This window comes from Rhopalosiphum padi, chromosome 1 (assembly GCF_020882245.1).
Source record: "Rhopalosiphum padi isolate XX-2018 chromosome 1, ASM2088224v1, whole genome shotgun sequence".
NCBI lineage: Eukaryota > Metazoa > Arthropoda > Insecta > Hemiptera > Aphididae > Rhopalosiphum > Rhopalosiphum padi.
In genome coordinates this window covers 17,822,211-17,842,016 of record NC_083597.1, presented here as the reverse complement: position 1 = coordinate 17,842,016, position 19,806 = coordinate 17,822,211, and the positions used below count along the sequence as shown (strand labels likewise).

General features: G+C 26.3%; 2 protein-coding genes across 8 annotated transcripts in view; one reads left to right on the top strand and one right to left on the bottom strand.

The window, feature by feature from the left end:
• LOC132918182 (AF4/FMR2 family member lilli-like) overlaps window positions 1–19,806 on the top strand; it is a 142,587-nt gene that overhangs the window by 34,671 nt on the left and 88,110 nt on the right. The gene's annotated exons all lie outside the window — the stretch shown is intronic.
• Window positions 244–19,612, bottom strand: LOC132917861 (uncharacterized). Of its 5 annotated transcripts, none has more exons than XM_060978820.1 (7): window positions 19,515–19,612; window positions 2,395–2,558; window positions 1,738–1,906; window positions 1,288–1,543; window positions 966–1,076; window positions 802–904; window positions 244–491 (listed from the first exon to the last, which is right to left on the bottom strand). In XM_060978820.1, coding segments are annotated over exons 1-7 (924 nt in total). In that variant the 5' UTR covers window positions 19,517–19,612; the 3' UTR covers window positions 244–372. The 5 variants fall into 5 exon arrangements, with proteins under 5 accessions (XP_060834803.1, XP_060834802.1, XP_060834801.1 ...); XM_060978819.1 differs by lacking the exon at window positions 19,515–19,612 and adding an exon at window positions 5,079–5,246; XM_060978818.1 differs by lacking the exon at window positions 19,515–19,612 and adding an exon at window positions 4,005–4,164.

Here is a 19,806-nt window from a genome sequence, read left to right as displayed (position 1 = left end):
GTCAATAGTAAAAAACATTTTAAATAATACTCGTATAATGATAATGATGACTTCCCGTGACATATATAATATATACGTACTACGTAGATATACAAAATATATTAAAATAATTACATATTTATAAGTTCTTAATATACTATATTGTATTGTATAATAATTTTAATAAACTTTGAACATTTATTTATTTTTATACGGACCTTTCAATTTACATAACAAAACAATATACAAATAAAAAAGATACAATTCATAATAATTATTCATATTTTTATTTAACAACTAAACTAATATTGATAAACATTTTTTTTCATAATAGTATACTTATTATGTACATTTAAAAATCGTAATAATATTAATTACTCGTAGTAATCAGTTTTAAGATGACACATTATTTTCAGAAGATTCTACATTTGTTTTTTTGTCCACCACTCTATGTTTATCCGAGCACTTTTTGAAATATGGTTGATGATCGATAATTTTTTGACGCCAAGTCTCTATAACAGTTTTTGTAATTTTAGATTCTAAATGAAATCATCCCGATAGTAAATCATTGGTATTACAAAGATCATTTTTTTCTTTTAAGACTATTACGAGCAGTAAAAAAAAAAGCTTCGAAGATTTTAAGTACCTAGTCCTGCGTATCGATTAGACATTTTATCTAGTTATATTAGGTACTTCAAAATTAAAAATAAAGTAACTTATCAAATTTCTAAGTTATTTTGGATACAGATAAAAATTTCGAAAAATATCTTTTGAAATTGGATTTAAAAAAAAAAAAGATATTTATATTTAATAATGTATTACCATGAAGCTCAATCAATGACGGCGATTCGCCTCCATAATCGTTTGGCATATATTTTAATGGTACGTGCTCTAAGAGAGTTTCAAAATGACGATGTACAATCATCTAAAATACAAAGCAATTATTAAAAAATCTAATTTGTCGTAAATTAATTCATATAACTCACTCTTTTTCGAATTTTTGCCTTAAGAAGAGGTTTAAACATCGCCATTATTACACTCAATATGGCTGGTGGATTTATTATATGTATTTGAGCCACACGTTCTGGATAAGCTTTCTGTAATTATTTACGCATTAAATAGATTAAATTAATTAATTCTGGACATTATCCAACCAAAACCGTTGTAACAATAAAAATATATGTACGTGTCATATAACAAAAACATATTTTTATAAACCTTTAATGTTATTTAACATTTAAAAAAAATCGGTTTGTTGCGAACCCGACATAAGCTCACATTAACTCATATTATAGTAATACAACTTACCCAGGCGTATAAGAAAAAACGGCGTAACAGCCCTAATGGATATCTGGCCAAATGACCCAACCGCACAGTTCGCATGTCGATAACGAGTACAAGTCTTGTATGATCTATTCCTTGGGCGAGATAAAGGTCAGCCAAACATGTCAAGTGCATGGCTATACCCACTGGACTGTAATCTGATGCCGGCGTATCTGGACGGTGCATATACACTGCTAGTTTTCGACCACCGTCCATTACCGTAGGTACCAAACCCAAAAGTCTAAAAAAAAAAACTCAAAATATTAAATTCCACTTTGCCAATTCCACTAGGACGAGTACTTATCTAATGTAAACTCAATAACTTTCGTATCGTACGCATTTACATTTCGCCCGTTTAGGCCGTTTAGCTACAGGTATTAAGTTTTTCGTTTAAACGATAACTTAAAATTAAAAACGTTTCGAAAACAAACTTACGTCGTGTCATATGCTTTTATCATATCTTTATCTGTTTTTGGATCTCGGTTGTTCATTACTTCCGGCAAGATTGTTTTAAGTTGAAAGTATACTGGCATGTTGTCTTTGACTCTTTCCTTGTCATTTTTATTCATAACCAGGTAATTCTCCATCCACCAATCCAATTCCACTTTAATAAAAAGTTATTCATAATATAATATATTAATTACAAATTGTATTATAAATATAATTGTTGCTATTTATTTGTTACTTGTAAGTTACATTCGTATACAATTTTATTTACCGACGCATTGACTATCTTAAATTATTTGACCGTAAGTTTGTTAATTGCGTATCATATAACATATTCATTACTTATATGGTAGGTATATTAATTATTATTAACTAAAGTATACGAATAATAATCATCTCTTGGATGTGCAATGTTTTAACTGCTTATTAAGGTTATTTGATCTTCAAAAAATATTGTCAATTAAAAATAATTTTAAATGACAGTATATTATATTAATAGTTAACTTACAGACCTGAATGGTCTATAAATGCAATTAAATCTTACATAATAACATATAACACTTATGTTAAGTTAATTACTTTTCATTTGCCCCCCCTCCCACCCAACCAGATTATTTATTATTGGAGGCCACGTTAATATCTCACCTCCATCCAACGAGTTTGGCAGGTTAGGTTGGTCGTGAAGCCATTGCATGAGCTCGCAAACATCCCGGCGTATCGACTCATCAGTCATGCCCAACAGGCGTCTGGTTGCTGCAATGTCATCAGGCAATGGACCCTTTGGCCGCCCGTAAACTTCATCTAACGTCCTGTGTATAATACAATAATATGAATAAATATAATTAAGAGCGAAATTTAATTTTCATCGAATTATAATTATTATTTAGATCGACTTTCTCATCGTTCAACGTTTAATTGCAGTGGGTAAAAAAGTTAATTTGAGTAAAGTACGCAATTTGAAACAATGTTAACATTTTTTTTTATACTTATTTTATACGTATAAATCGATTTCAGGACTAAAAATGACGTTTTTATTCCTTCTAAAAGTTTATCTATATGGATATTATATATGTATTATATTATATATATATATTTGTTGTGTTATTCTTCGAACTATTTTTTCTTTAATATATTCAATACATTATATCAACACGCATTAGATAACAGCTTCCTTATGTACTACTATTATACACCCTCCTATATTCATGAATAAATCTACTTATCATCAAGTGCAAAACCTTTTTGGAACACATATGTGATATTATATATTATATATATTATATATCATGCATGATACCGACCGGTTGCTAAGACCACTTTCTCTCCGGGGGACATCGGTTCGATTACGAAACACTGCACGTTTTGTCGGTCAAATAAACGCACGTTCTCTCAGACAAAATGTATTTACTGCAGCACTGTTATAAATTATAATGCAACATCTTGCGATATGTTCCTATATTATTATCATAATTTAGTTTTAAACTTTATTATTATAATTATGTATAATAGATATTTGTGAAGGTGGGTATTAACGTATAACTGACGAACATATAATAACATATAATTCGATACTAATAAGGTGATCGCTTTGTATAATATAATTAAAATAGTTTTAGAGAAGACCGTAAAGTCAACAATATATTATATATGTATATTAGGGCGTAACGACGCGTATACGAATTTCAAGTAACAAAAAAATAAAATAAAATATACCTCTATTATCAAATTTCAATAGGTGCCTGTCTACTTTTCTATAAATGAATTGTGATTTAATGTATTTTAAAACACCATTGAAAAAAATATGTTCATTCAAAATAATATATGAATAAACACTTATCTATTGGGTTTAAGTGTCATTTTAAAACTTCAAAATCTGAGAAATTTTTCTAACGGAACAATTTCTTGTGATATCTTAACGACGTTATCAGCGCTTACCTAGATACTAACATCATATCGATTGTCCTGTCCACCAAATACTTTCCATTATAGTGATTTCTATTCGATAAAATAGAAAAAATGTAAACACGTTATTAGAGCAAATACGCGACATATATATGAAACAATATTATACACGAATAATAATACTGTTGCGTATCGGGTATAGAATAATCAAATGTTTATAGTATAAGACACATTAGTTGATAAAAAAAAAATGTATTATCATAACAGACAAAAATATTATCAACCTATCATATATTATATTACAACAACATATTATGTGTGTGTGGGTTTGTTTGTTTAATTGATTCACTCACCTGGTCATCTTGATGTACTCGGCTCGTGCTATGTTCGCGAACTGAGTGTATACGCATGATTTTTTTTCACATAATTTACTATATAACCAAGGCGTTTACGGTTTCAAAAAACTGGATATTACTAAACAACTACAATTTATAAAACGTGACCATCAAGTGAGGGGGGTCCCGTGGAATAGAGGGGATTATTGCTGGAGATCGTTGCGGCAGTCTGATTTCTATGCGAATGTATATGCGTGTAATACGCCACATTAAAATGTCACGAATATACACGCTTAAATTACCTTGAGACCGGTTCTGCGTGGTTTGTGTAGAACAAAAAGGTCAGGGACCTTATAATCAACCTAATTGTCAAAAGCTCAATATATACATAGTTCCAGAAAAAATTGATGATAAGTACTTATCTATATTAGTTAGGTATTACATGTTATAGTTATTGTTATTTACACTGTAACCCACGTGAAAAAGATTAATTTTCATGGAGAATAGTAGACTACGTTAAAAAATAAATACATACCTACTTCAAAATCTGATAAGGCAATTACTATTATAATAAATTATGAAAATCCTTGAACGCATAAATGCATTGACTTATTTAGAAATACATATTACTTTTATTTAGCCAAAAAATAAAATATAGATCTCGTTTATAGTTTTTTCTTCTGATCCTATACATATTTCAAACTTCTTATAAGTATACATTAGAAGTCCAATGATTAAAATCGTAACGTTTAAAATATTCTGATTATTATAACATAAACTGCAGTACAAATATAAATGTATATAAATTGAAAATTTATTTTGTGTGAAATATAAACATCTTTTAATCAATTAATATAAAAATATATAATAAAAATACAATAAGAAGGAATAGAATTTATAATTAAAAAACTGTACAATTTTTGCGATGTTCGTTATATATTTACTTAAATGGTTGTCTTAAATAGAAGACTTCCGAATACTAATTGTTATGTATTTTAAATTTTTTATTAAACAGTTATGTTTATTTAGTGTGGTAAGTGTTTATAGTAAACTAAACGTGATTTTGGTTAGAAATAATAGTTTTGTACTTACATTGAACGAATTGTCGCCAACTTACAGAACTGAAAACTGGTTTGGTTCGACGTATTGAGCGAATAAGGAATGGTTGTGTATCATTTGTTTTTGTCTCAGTAATAATAACAGACATGAATTAATAAATGTAAAGCTTCGGTGTCCTCTTTACAGTTGGACACAATCGAATGAACATTGTAATCGCGTGAAATGCCCAGTGGTTCATAAAAAGTAGTGCATGAGTATGTATAATGAATTTTTCCACTCTGTTTGTTCCCCCTTAAATAAAATAAAACTGTTTTATTTTTAGCCCAAATGAGATACAACTCAGCAACGGGTACTGACCAAATTTTAAAAACAATTACTCAAAATTTTTTTTATAACAAATCTAATTAAATGTTTATAAACAATAATGAATAAATTTCATTGAATATGATATCATCTTAATGTAGGTATGATTTTTTTGTATGAAATATATACTACTGTGTTATTCGAAACCTGAAAACATTACATAATCAAATTGCGAATATCATTATATCCAGTAATATTGGAAAGCAGTTTATAGATAAACGAATATGTACTTATCAACACTATCTTAACATTCATTTGGACATTTGAGAAAGATTTTATAGCTAGGTTCTGCAAGGATTTATATTAATTTTGAAAAATAGATTAAACAAAAAAAAAACATATAAATATAATACATTTTAAAATAATAATATAAATAATAACCTTAAATATTAGAAAATGTCCTTCTTTTTTCATAAACTAATCTACTTGTTAATCTAAAATACAATTTTATTGAAAATTAAAATACAAATTATACTAAATGTTTTACTTATAACATCACACATTGTATTATTTTTACATAAACATAAATATTTTAGACAAAAAAAAATATTTATATTTATATTTTTGAACCCCTGATCTTACATTTAGTATAATTGCATAATATTTACATTAAATTAATTTTGTATTGGAGTAAGTAAAATATTATTCGCAGAAATCGATCGACCTCAAGGTAGTAGTTATTTAACTAAACACATGTTAGTATGTTACTAATTAATATTAAAAAGGAAATTCCATTAACCTTAGACCAACGTTTTACATTGTACTTAAAAAATTGTTTGTCATAAAACTGATAAATATATTATAAAAATTTTGATAAAAAATTATATATTATTTTAATTATTGTTATATATTTATATAAAAGTAGAATAATATTATAAAGAAACTATTCATATGATTAATTCAATTTTAGGCGGTGGTTTTGGTTTTACAATTGTCATGTTTGTATTAGTTAACTCAAAAATAATTTTTTGGTGTAGAAAAAAAAACTTAAAAGAATTACCTAAGTGGATCAACTCGTCTTATTGATTATATACATCGTATATATATTGAAATATCGGTTATTCTTTATAAAAATTATTTATCAACCTCCCATATTTTTCAGTTTTACACAATTTTTTGATGAAAACATTTGTTTAACGTATTTTTTTTTTAAATTTAATATTACTATCTCGTTAAATTTATACAAGTATAATATTTGTAAAAAGTTTATTGATTATAAGTTTAAACGGATTATAGGTTAAAAAACTAACTAAGTCATACACACTCATACCCTTAAATATAAAGCTATTATTATTATTACTATTTCTAAAATTTATTTTTATGCTTTTATTATGTTATATAATGATTCAAAATTCAAATTAAATATTCAAATTTTTCAAATGGCTGTAATTTATAATTGGAATCATCTGTCAAATATACATATATTTTACTCGTGAATTTCCAATTTAATAATTCACTGGACTCTGTTTGAATAAACAATATTTTATTTTTTTTTTAATAGGGTTAAAACTTAAAATAATAGTCTGAGATATATTATAACCTATGAAAATAATACTATTACATTTATGTAGACTATATTATACAATGTGTTTTTCCACTCATTTCAGTTTTTGTGCTTCATTATTTAAAATGAATCCATCATATACTCTCATAACACTAAATATTTTTGTAAAAACGACTATTTTCTTACTTACCTTTTAGGTTGTAATTTTTTTTTATCTAAAGTGATAACCAATTTTTTTTTTAATTTGATTCTAAGGTATCTCCTACTATTCTCTCCTCTTATCAAACCTTAAATCAGTTAAATCAACTTTATAATAATAAACTATTAGTTCAATAATCGATATTCCCCTTCAAACCACCAATGATGTAGTATTTGGCAAGAATATGTAAATCAACAGTTTTTTGCGTAACTGTAGGGAGGGCCAAGTTTACATAGCTTATCCAAGTTATCCTATAAATATTTTATATAAATCGATGCCAAATTATATTATTTTAATTATCAAGAATTTTCAAGTGTTTTTCTACTTTTCTATTCACTCAGAAAACTGTGCAATTTATAAGGAAATTATTTTTAAAAAAATTTAGTGAAAAAAATTTTTGAGCAGTACATAACTTATTTGTCTTGATGTAGGTATGCAGTTATCAAAATATACTAGAGTATCACTAACCAATTTATATTGACTATTTTATTCATATACAATATACTTAGGTACGGTTTCAGTGTCATTCATAATTATTTTATATATCATATAATTTGATTATATAAAACAACGTTATCGATAGTACAATCAAATCGTGTACAAAATATACTGTTACCTGTTATTGAATTTATAACCCGTGTCGTAGCATAATAATTAATAAGTAACGTCATCGCGGTGTTAACCATTAGTCTATTATATTGATATCGTTTTGCATTTATGTACATTTTATTGATTCTCTAATAATAAAATATACTTTTTATACTGCAATTATAAGTACCTACGTTAATACTTTATATTATAGCTATTTAGACACATTCGTAATAAAAATTTTTTATCATAATTATATTAATTTATACGCGTTTCGGTTATTATTAGAGCACCGTGCATTGTAATTAGCAACATACACATTTTCATTGAAATCGAAGATTGATAACTAAAAAAAAAAACGCAGTCTCCACAATTTATACGTAATATCATAGCACAATAATCGTGTTTCGTATTCCTATAATACGTGTGTAACCCGTTGACGTGTGAGCGGCTATTTAAGTCGAATTAAAGTCGGTTTAAGTCTGCGGGATTACACTTATTACGTTATCTTGTCAATGTAAACCATCATCACCAGCAATAATTAGGACGCATCATACAATATTGATGATGGCCACGGTGACGGGTTCGTGCGATATATTATAGATGCGCCTTAATTGTACGGCCTGCAGCAACGTAAATGCTCGTGTGAAATGTTGTCGAAAACATCGATTGTCCCGGGGTTTACGTTACCAGCCGAAGGCTATGAAATATCTGGACGGCGCGAATCTTTCGCGAGTGAAAGGTGGAATCTCTAAAGTTGTCGGTCATAATTCGCAGCAGCGAAATAGAAAGCTACCACTGCCACCGTTTTCGACTGTCTCATATGGTTTTTTTTTTACACATCCGGTAAAACTATAATTTGCTTGGATGTCTGTTCCCAAAGTCGCGTTAAACGAATGGATTCGGTGGAAAATGGTGGTGTACAGAGTGACTGGGAGCAATATGAATGATGTTGTAACTCGGCGGAGACGATAAAAGATGTGAAACCGGCTCTACTAAAAAGTTGTTGTTCTTGTGTTATCAATAATAATATATATTTTGATACTTAATGAATATTCAATTATCATTCTATCGTTAACGACTCTGGCAATTATTATCATTTATAATTAAATATTTTATCTGTACCACTGTGTCCGATTTATCTGACTATTCAAAGATTTCAAAAACCATATTATTATTTTTATCCATAAGGATCTAAATATATATATAAACATACCTAAATATTGATAAAATTCATCGATAACACGAAAATTGCAAATTATTTTGTACTTAAAAATGAATTATACTTATTATTATTATTTTTTTTCTTATAAAATTATTCAAGCAAGTATACCTAGTTTAAATGTTATCAATTATTAATCGACAATCATTGTTTAAATTGATTCAATACTTTATCATTATTTATTGGATATATTTTAATCATGAAGGAATCATATAATAGGAATAGCAATAAGAGTGAATGTAATATTATATTCTACAGAATCTCTGATGATAATATTTGTTACGAAACATTGATATATTAATGTTATTTCTTCATATCGCAAAATGAAAATAGGTACCTACAATTAATTTATATATATTTATATTATATATTATTTATACTATATATTTATGTAGTATGTATAATAAATAAAATGTACAATTTTTGTTTAAATAGTTAAAAGTATAGGCAGTATAGCAAATATTTTCACATAGTTACTACATTTTATTGACAACTACTTTTTTTCGTATTTAAATATTTAATAATTCTAATTTATGATTATAATATCTTAATAATATACATAACATATATAGTTTAAAAACAAGTATAAATATTCGGAAGCCATGATCTATAGAATTTAAATTGGTTATATAGATATTAACTAACTTTATAGTTGAGTCTCGGAGAGGGGGTTGTATTTGAAAAAACATTATTTATTCTATAAGTATATATAAAAGAATATCTAAATAAATTATTTATTGACTTTAGTGACTTCGACATTTGACTTAATGTAAATAAATATCGTTCATTATTTATATGCTGTTTAACTCTACCCGAATTACTTTGTCGGGAACTATATATTGTATATACCAGTGGTGGCTAAACTACGGCCCGCCATCATTTAATATATTTTATACTTACGTAAAAAAAAAAAAATTAATTTACGTAAAAAAAGGCCCGCGGTAAAAAAAGTTTTTTTTATGGCCCGAGGTAAAAAAAATTTGGCCACCACTGGTATATACCATATATTATGTAGGTACCTATAGTTGTATATAGGTACTTGTGTCAATTATACAATTATACATTCACTTATACTAGGGTGAAAACAAAGTCACGGTTTTCTCGAATATAGCTTAACGTTCAGAACTATATTTTTCCCATCGCGTTTCACTGACGTTTTTACTTTTCTTCTTACAGAAGTAAGAGAAGATACTCACTTAAATATTATACTGAATATATATACACAACATAAACGAAAGATACAACGCGTATCGTTTTGATAACATGACCTTCGTTCTTTCCAGGGTTAGTCGTGCAGGGTGTGTGAAATTATGTTTAGTGGTTTTATTTTACTGTATAGTTCTATACACATTACACGACGTACACACTATTGATACCGCAATACTGCAGCGGGAACTACGAATGTATTGTAATGAGATTGAAACATGCACTGCGAACGAGATTGAGATCACGTACGGTGATATAATAATACGATCAGAGAATGTTTATTGAACACCACCGAAACTATCTATATTCTCTATTCCATACGTAAATGCATAATATATAGCTACATATTGTGTTAGTTCTACGAATTCGAACCGAAAAATGTGTACTTGGTTAAATAGGTATGATATTAATCAAGAGTTTCAACCTTGTTGTAGCATTGGTGATAAATAAATTCTTAATTGTTTTTAGTTATAGTGGTAGTTGATCGAAAAATGTAGGTATGTCGCGGTCGTATTCGTTTAACAGCCATTTAAAAAGTTACGGCTGTTTACTTTGTACATAAACTTCAGCGTAATAAGCCTCATCCCTTCTATCGTTATAAAGTTAATCCTGTATAAATTGATAATCAATTTCAATTAGTGTATAATGTTTGTTACGCTTTAAAATGCCTAACGTTATATCAACAATAAAAAGAATAGTTTTTATGCTGAGGTAAAGCATATGAATTAAATATACTTCCTTGAAGCAAAATCGTATCGACAAAATATTTTAAAGGAGCAATTTTAAATGCCGGCCACGTTAAAAATATTCAGAATACTATTTTTATAAATATGGAACTTATGTACGGTTTTCAAATAAAAAATATGTTATACGCAAATAAATATCAAATTTATACAAATTTCATTTTTTATAATTTTATCGGGTTAATGCTTACTTGATGTGCTTAAAATTGTTTTAAAAACTTTTTATAATAATAAAATTTGCTAAGGTTTTTCACTGAAAATATAAACACATTTTCTGATAACATAATATATGGCCGAAGACTATTAATAGATTACTTCACAAGTTCACGGTCGTCCTTGTTGGTTTTTAACTGGTTCAACGAATAGTTAAATAGTTCTATTGAGTTTGGCCACCACTGGGCGGCCTAAATATCCCCACTATATACATGTAATATATCCGACATTGACCCGATGGACTCTCCGAACTCTGAAGTATTGTTAAAAAATATATAAATACATATATAAACTATAATATTGAATATATATATATATATATAAGCCGATCACTGCAAGTCTACAACGTGTGCCGAGTTGGCGGCTTAACGCACAGTTCTGTTTTGGGGTCATCATCTCTTCTACATCTAATCAGCCAAACGCATAGTCAGCTGAAGCTTATGCGTTTTGGTCAATGCTTATCAGTTATTATTTATCATCCTATTACCCAAATGTTTTGTATGTGTGTTTATATATATATATATCAGATATTATGTAACTGTAAATAACGTGTACCTATAAATTATAATATTAGTAATTGAGTTCATATTTTTTTTTAATTAATCCTTTAATTTTTTCAAGCTTTAAATATGATATATATTTAAATAATAATTAATAGTAAATTCCACTCATAACAACAAAAATAAATGAACATAATACTAAAACATATTTTAATAAAAGTTGACTGTTTGGATTTTAAAAATATGAATAAAATATATAGTTATAAGCAATTTAATATGTACAAAATATCAACAATTCCTAATAATATAGTATAAATATAATTTATAATAGATATACTTTTCATTGAAACTTAAAAAATAGCCATAAGACGTAATGGCGCATAATGATATAATTTAGACTATTTTAAATTGAAATAAATAAAAATAATAAACTTTATTTATAACTCACTTAGTCATTTAATATAATATAAGATTAAACTTGGAATGTTGACTAATTTTATTTATTGTTAAATATTTTGAAAGAAGGGATAATTTCTGAACTAATTTCTACAATAAATATAATTTGTATTTATATATTGAATTATATAGGTACGTGTTTAACCAACCAACGGCTCCTTATATATATTTTTTAGTATATAATATTTTATTACAATATTAGGTCGGATTACATTAAGATATTTTTGCCCCATGCAGCTATTAAATTATTGATTTAATTTTATTATATTTATGCAAAAACAAAAAAACAAAATTTAGTTTTTAACTTTTAAAATTTCAAACTATATGTGTACCATGTACGTGTACCTATTATTATTGTAAATGTATTTAAATACGTGCCACAGTATACCTATACCATAAAAACAGTTGTGTTTGTGAATATTGTTACACATTATTTTCTTTATTGTCACAGCTTATAAACGTTATACTTACACGTTTACCAACGTATAAAAGTTTTAGGATTTCAATCATAATATTGAAACTCAATGATATTTTGTTGCCCTATGTCTGTAATCGTATTATAGCTAATATTTTAGTGAATATAACTTAGTAATTTAAAAAATAAAATATAATTATAGGAAATGTAACATATACCTATTGATATATTAATAAGTTTGGTTTACATGATGATCAAATTAAGTGTCTATACTCATTAAAGCCTAATCCTTTTTTTAAAAAACTATTTTAGAAAATAAATTATAATTACAATTAGTTACCTAATTATATTAGATTAGATTATTTATTTAGAAACTAGTTAATTAAACTAAATAAATTTTCCAAATAATTTATTTTTTTCAAAATCAGAAGTAAAAACATTTGTATGAATCATCCTAAATAATATATATATATACATAATACATAAGTATATAATAAAATTAAAATTAAGGATACGAAACTGGATACATAATGGTATGATGGTAAACTCGATACAATTCGTTCTATTTAGTGCAAGATTGAAGATAGTGATTTATTATGTATTATAAATTTATGACAATAACTAATCATTGAAATTAAAAATATGATTCGTATTTAATTTTAATTTCTTGATCGTTGTTGCTTATTTTTGTTTCTCATAATCAAAATCGTGAAAATCAAATAGAATGATTTTTTCAATGTACTCTGGCTATTGTAAGTAATAACTGATAAAACTTGATTTCCAAAAAATGTCTATACATTCTTGACGCCATCTTTCTATCCAAAAAAGTTATTGCAAAAAGTGATTAACTATTTTTTTTTAAATATCATTAATACGAAAATCATTATATTTCTTTTTCGCTCAGAATTTAATTTAATGTTTATTAATAAGTTTTTAATTTTTGTTTCAGGTAAGTGTTACGTGCTGTTAAATAACACCTTGCATTATATTGATACAAAGATTCTTAATAAATATAAGCAAAAAGAGATTATGGTATGTAATAATTTTATTGATTATTAGTACTAATTTACATGGTTTGTAGTCAAGTTATCGATCTATATTTTATTTTAATAATAATAATAATAATTCCGATAAAAGTTAAGTTATTAAATAGGTTTGATAATATAATATATTATAATGTATTTACATTAATTTAGTAAGTAATAACGAATGGTGGTATTACATTAATGTAAATTGTAAAACCATTAGCATCAACTAAATTTAATTGGATTCGTGTTCATTTTTTAAACACTATGTTATACTTTTGTTGAGATATTAGATAATTTTACTATAGATACTATAATGTTTGATTTACTATGACCTTTATATGAACTATGATTCCTTAATCCTTATTACCTATATAAAGCACTTGAGTTTCATTATTTTATCTTATTATATTAAGAAATACTTTAAGATTAGTCTATCAATAATATAATTTATAAAAAATAAAAAAAATATTAAACAATACTTAAATACACATAAAATATTTTTATTGCACATTGTAATAACGTAATACATTAGCATACAGTCAATAGATAGAGAGAAAAGTATATCGATAGGTATAGTAGATTATTTCAATTTAAAAACGTATTCATGCGTTTCAAAATAATTAACTACAGAATGTTACTTAATAGTTAATTCATTTAAAAACAACGCAATTTATTTTTATTGTATTATGGTTTATTTTCGTATAAACTTAAACTTTTTTAAATAATACGACGAACCTATTACATTTTTCAATTTAATCAGCCTTTAAGGTTTTATCAAATTGTATTAACATAAAAGCTTAATCAATATAATTTATTATTTTGATTACTTAACAGTATTGATACATCTACTTATTATTTATGCAAATTTACGTCCCCATAATTTTTATAAAATCGTGGTATTTTTTTTATTTTCAAAACATTGAAAGGTACCGATAACATTTATTATACTACATATAACATCATACGATTTATTTTATTTTCTATTAATTTTGTAATTAATTATTATTATTTATTATTTATCGGGTATATTATAACTGTAACGTATGCGCTATTTGGTGTTTTCGGTTTTGTTAATATTTTGATTAATTGTATATTCATTTAAATTATAAACGAGGTCTTTGTGGTTTACTATGCAGGGACGCCTCAAAAGCTGACATTCGATACAAAACCGCATATTATGACCATTAAAATATTTCCACGACACTCGGCAGTTGTAAAAGTCACAAACTCGAATTCCTATTAAACATGTTATTATTATTATTACCAGCCGGGTCACACGGCGATAAAACCGCATTAATAAGATAACAGTAAAGTAAAAATATGTATATATTCGTATCATGTATGCGTATATAATATAATGAACGTGTGTGCGAGTGTCCGCCGTCCTTGGGTTAGACGTGTTGTAGGTCGCGCGCGCCTGTGCGATAGGTGCGGCCGATGGCGGCAACGCGCCGGTCATAATATATATGCACTCATACACACACAACATATCTATATTGTATATAGATATATATATATAGATAGATATACGCAACACGGGCAACGACGCCACGGGCAATGTCTTCTTGATTGGAAAACTTTGTCGGGAATTGGAATTTATGAAGATGGTCGTATAGATTTATTAGTTCACCAAGTTTTGAGTCATCGGGTCTAATTTGTTTTGTCCTCTATACCGAAGTCGACAAATATAATATAGGTACCTATATATTTACACACTAACAGTATATTATACATATATATTTATATGATATAATCAGATGAAATGGACCCGATGTCCTAATGGAAATGTGCGACATGTCGCGATACGCATAGAAGAGATATAATACGTCACATATTACACATTTAATAATGTTAGTTCTGTATATAATACGATGGTTCTATACGTGGTTTTATTTTTATTTTATTTCGATATATAGGACAGTATAGGTATTTGTTTTTCGTACTACGCCCAAATATCGTAAACGAATGTGATACGTGACATAGATCAAATATGTTTAACCTATTGTCTATATAATGAATGCAGTGATGATGGTTGTATAATATATATAGTGCATCGAGATGTAATTATATTTTTCGCCCTATAAATTATAATATAACATTTTATTGAATTATCTATGACGAAAACAATTTATCTTACACATTGTGTAAATAACCCTGTTTGTTTAATGGCTTAAGAATAATATTTGTGTTCGATGTTAATATTGGACGTTTTAACGCATAAATAATAATAATAGTATATTGTATATACATTTAATGTTTTTATTTATTTTTTTACTCTTGATAACACATTTTTATGATTTTGTTTTAATTCATTTTAAAATCAAGTATCAAAGAAAAACTAGAGTAAATTAATATTGAAAAATCTATGGTTTAATTCTCGAATTTCTCATTAAGATTTTTTATAGCTTAATGCCTTGTTGCCAAAATGTTCAATTTTTTGGATTTACCTAATTTATAAAATCGTACATACGTCACAGAACTATATATGATCGTAAATTAGACAGTCTAAAAACATAAGTCTATTTTGTTTATAATATATTAGTTCGAAAACATATTATTTTTGTAGTTTTGAATAATTATTTAAACAAAATAAATTATTATTTAGTTGTTTAGTGGCGTTACATTTTATTCTATAAAATATACACGTATACTTATAACAATAACGTTAAGTAATATCGCTCTTATACATCAATATTTATCATTGTTTGGCATAGTATTTTATTTACCTCATTCTGTGTAGTATAAAAGTGATTTCATCGATACGGCAACCTAAAGGCATTTAAGCGCAAATTACATCTGAGAAGGCGTGACCACATCTCACCATACACGGGAGGTCTGGTTACGTTGCCAGTTTTTTGTTTTATTTTAATTTTTTTTTTTTTAGGTCAGTAGGATACTATACACATTAAAAATAATTCTTATTTTATTCGATACACACAGAAACCAGTAGATATATAATATGTTACACATTCATCGTTTCCTATTTTAATCCACAATAAAATATATGTAAGTAAAATATTTTTATAATAGCATAGTTGTTGACACTCAACTTAACACTCTACCCAGATTTCCATAGCCATTATACTTTTAAAACGATAATAAAACACATAAACTAGTTAGTAAAATAAGTAGATATATTGTAAATAAATTATAGTTTTTTATAATTTACATAAAAAAATATTTATAAATAACACTAAAAGCACTTTCAATATGACATTTAAGATATTTTTAACGCATCATTCCTATACTATTATTAACTCATGTATTTAAGTTCAAATAAAGAATTCCTACATACTTTATGACATATATAAGTTTAATGTATCAACTATTATACTTATAGTATAATATTATCATAATATAATTTACACACATTTAAAAAAAAATTTAAATAATTTAAATAAGACCTAAACTATACCTATCATATATAAATACAAATACACTGTAATCCAACATTTTGTAATAAATTCATGTTATTTAATATTATTATCATTAAACCATAAAGAATTCTTTATATTTTTAATTTTATAACAACAATGAGGTAAAATCGATAACTTAAATATTAACTGTATCTTATTATTAGTTAAATATAAGTTTAATACCCCTGCATACATTTAACATCTATTACTGTATGATTTAATATTTTATGCATAAGTAAGGATTGACAATCAGTTTTTAAGTTGTCGCGTACAAGATCTTCATTCATATTAAGAAAACAGACAGTAGACAACAAAGTTGAAACCATTTTGTAACTTGTGAGTAAATATTAAGAATCGTGTTGAATCTACATTTAACTTTTATACATTATACAGTATATTGTATATACCTCACATAATTTATGCACCTAGGGCATGATTGACATAGGTGCAAAAAGAGCTTTTGCTCCAGGGCGGCATCTTTCACATATTCATGTATAGTAATATACTATTATAACCAATAGACAGTGGTGTAATTAACATTTTAGATGCCCGTGGCATAACATTTTCTGAGGCCCCTAATTGTTTAAATAATCAAAACCCTCACTATTTTAAATTAATAAATAAACGTTTAATTTTAATATAAAGTCAATTAATTAGTTTAAAATATAAGTATCAAAATGTGTTAAGTATAATGAACAAATTTATAAAAAGCATTATAATAATAATTATTAGGTTATTTAAAATTGTATGGAAAACCAAATATACTCACATACATGAGATATAAACGTCTAGAGTGGCTGGGACATGTGAGGAGAGCTGATGGAGATTTATTAAAAAATGTTCTGATACGAAAAATAAATAAGAAACGTCCACTTGGAAGACCAAGAACAAGATGGAAAGACACAGTAGAAAAGGATATGAGGCTGATAGATGAGTATGCAACGTTAGACTGGACGTTGAACAGAGAAAAATGGAGAGGCTTACTAGTGGCAGCGCAGGTCCTTCATGGACCGTTAAGCTGTTGATGATGATGAGGTTATTTAAAATTAAATATAAGGAATAAACTGTAATTAAAATATATAACAATTTTAAAAATATGAAATAAAAAATTAATACCAAAATATTATTAAGAGTAAGTAGGTACCTGTTTTTATCTCACTAATTTAAATTTTGAGCTTGGTAACCCCAGGGACTTTAACATTAAACCACTTAGGCCACCCTATGGCCTATATTTACGCCACTATCTATTGGCACATGAAGTATATATTGTTTTTAATTTTAATAGCTCCTTATTGATAGAGGGTACCAAATGTATATTGCTCTAGAGCGGCTCAAATCCTTGACCCAGCTCTGTGTATATCTACTTAAGTATTTATTATACCTATACCTTATATGTAATACAAATATTATCTTTTAAATTACAAAGTCCACAAATATTTTTACTTTGTCTATAACAACTAAAATATTTAATGTCAAACACGCGGGGTACTTTAAAAAGTTTAAATTTTATCGATGATTTTGGGTTGAATGTTTATAAATTTAGTTATACTTTTTCTTTGTATCCTCGAACCATTTTCTTTCATTTTTTATATATTTACATATTTAACATACTTGAGTTTTAAATTAAAGTAATCAATGGGCACAAATATAGCAATGCATAGTCAGTTAATTGGACAATTTATAGAATATTAATTATTAATTATACTGTGGTCAATAAGTTTTAATTATTTTTTTTTTTTTTTTGTAATAATATCGTTTATAACATTATGCAATAGTAAATATTTTTTGTAATATAATTGTTCTTTAAAAAGGCGTATATAGAAGCATTTTTTAGGTTCAATTAAATGTTATATCAATGAAATTTGGTCTCAATTTTTAGAAGAACCCACCACATATTATTTTGTACTACATTTAATAACCTATAAAAAAAACTTCAAAGATTAATTGTATTTATTTTTTTTTTCTCTTATTCAGTAATTATATTATAAAATAAAGTGTGTATATTTCATCAATAAATTAAATTCACACAAATTATTATTAACATGCAATAGCCTATGATAAAAATAATTTCTATAATAAAATAAATATACTTTAACACTTCAACATGGCCATCAAAAAATATCTTACTTATAATAATTTATAAGATCTGTTTTTTATTGTGGAATATGAAGTTGGTAATTTAATTACTTAAATAGTAATAAGCAAATTAAATACAGGTAGGTTACAAATCATTTACGGTATTAGGTTAATTAATTATATATTAAATTTAAAAATGCATTCAACACCACTTCTCTTTATTTGAAATATAATCGATAATGTTTATCGATATCCTTTTGTAGGAATGAACTTATAAAAATAAATATCGTGTATTATAATTATTCTATATAACTAATTTCTACTAAAATTCAACATAAATTTTCAACACATAAAAACAGTGTACGTACCGTACGATATAACCAATTTAATTAATAATTACGTTCGGATGACTTATATATGTAAAGTTTTTACATTTTAGTTAGGTCTAACTTGCCATGTTTAAATTTATAATATTCTATTCTAAATACAAGCATATTAGACCTACCTTTTTAGATAATAATTTTTAAATTTCGTACTTACATTTTCAACGCAGAAATCAATGCACTATATCATAAACAGACCATAACATGAACACTGAGTAACTAAATATAATCAGCTGATGCCTTCGTCGTGCTATCGTAGTAAAGGCATACGCAGAAATAATCAAGCTGTACTGTTTATGAAGGGCATTAGGTGCGAGACTTGAAACTATAGCAATTAGGTGCAGAAAATAGTGGTTCTTAAAGTCCATCTTTTTTCGAGAATCTATTTGTTCTATAGTATTGCGTATTCATTTTAAGGTTCATAAAAATGACTGGTTCTAAATATACAA

Bases quoted from the DNA above. Each gene is read 5' to 3' on its own strand.
- LOC132917861 (XM_060978818.1), bottom strand. The intron at 1,077-1,287 runs GTAAGTTGTATT...AAATAATTACAG, and splicing joins GTTTTTTCTTATACGCCTGG to AAAGCTTATCCAGAACGTGT. The intron at 905-965 runs GTGAGTTATATG...TTTGTATTTTAG, and splicing joins AGGCAAAAATTCGAAAAAGA to ATGATTGTACATCGTCATTT.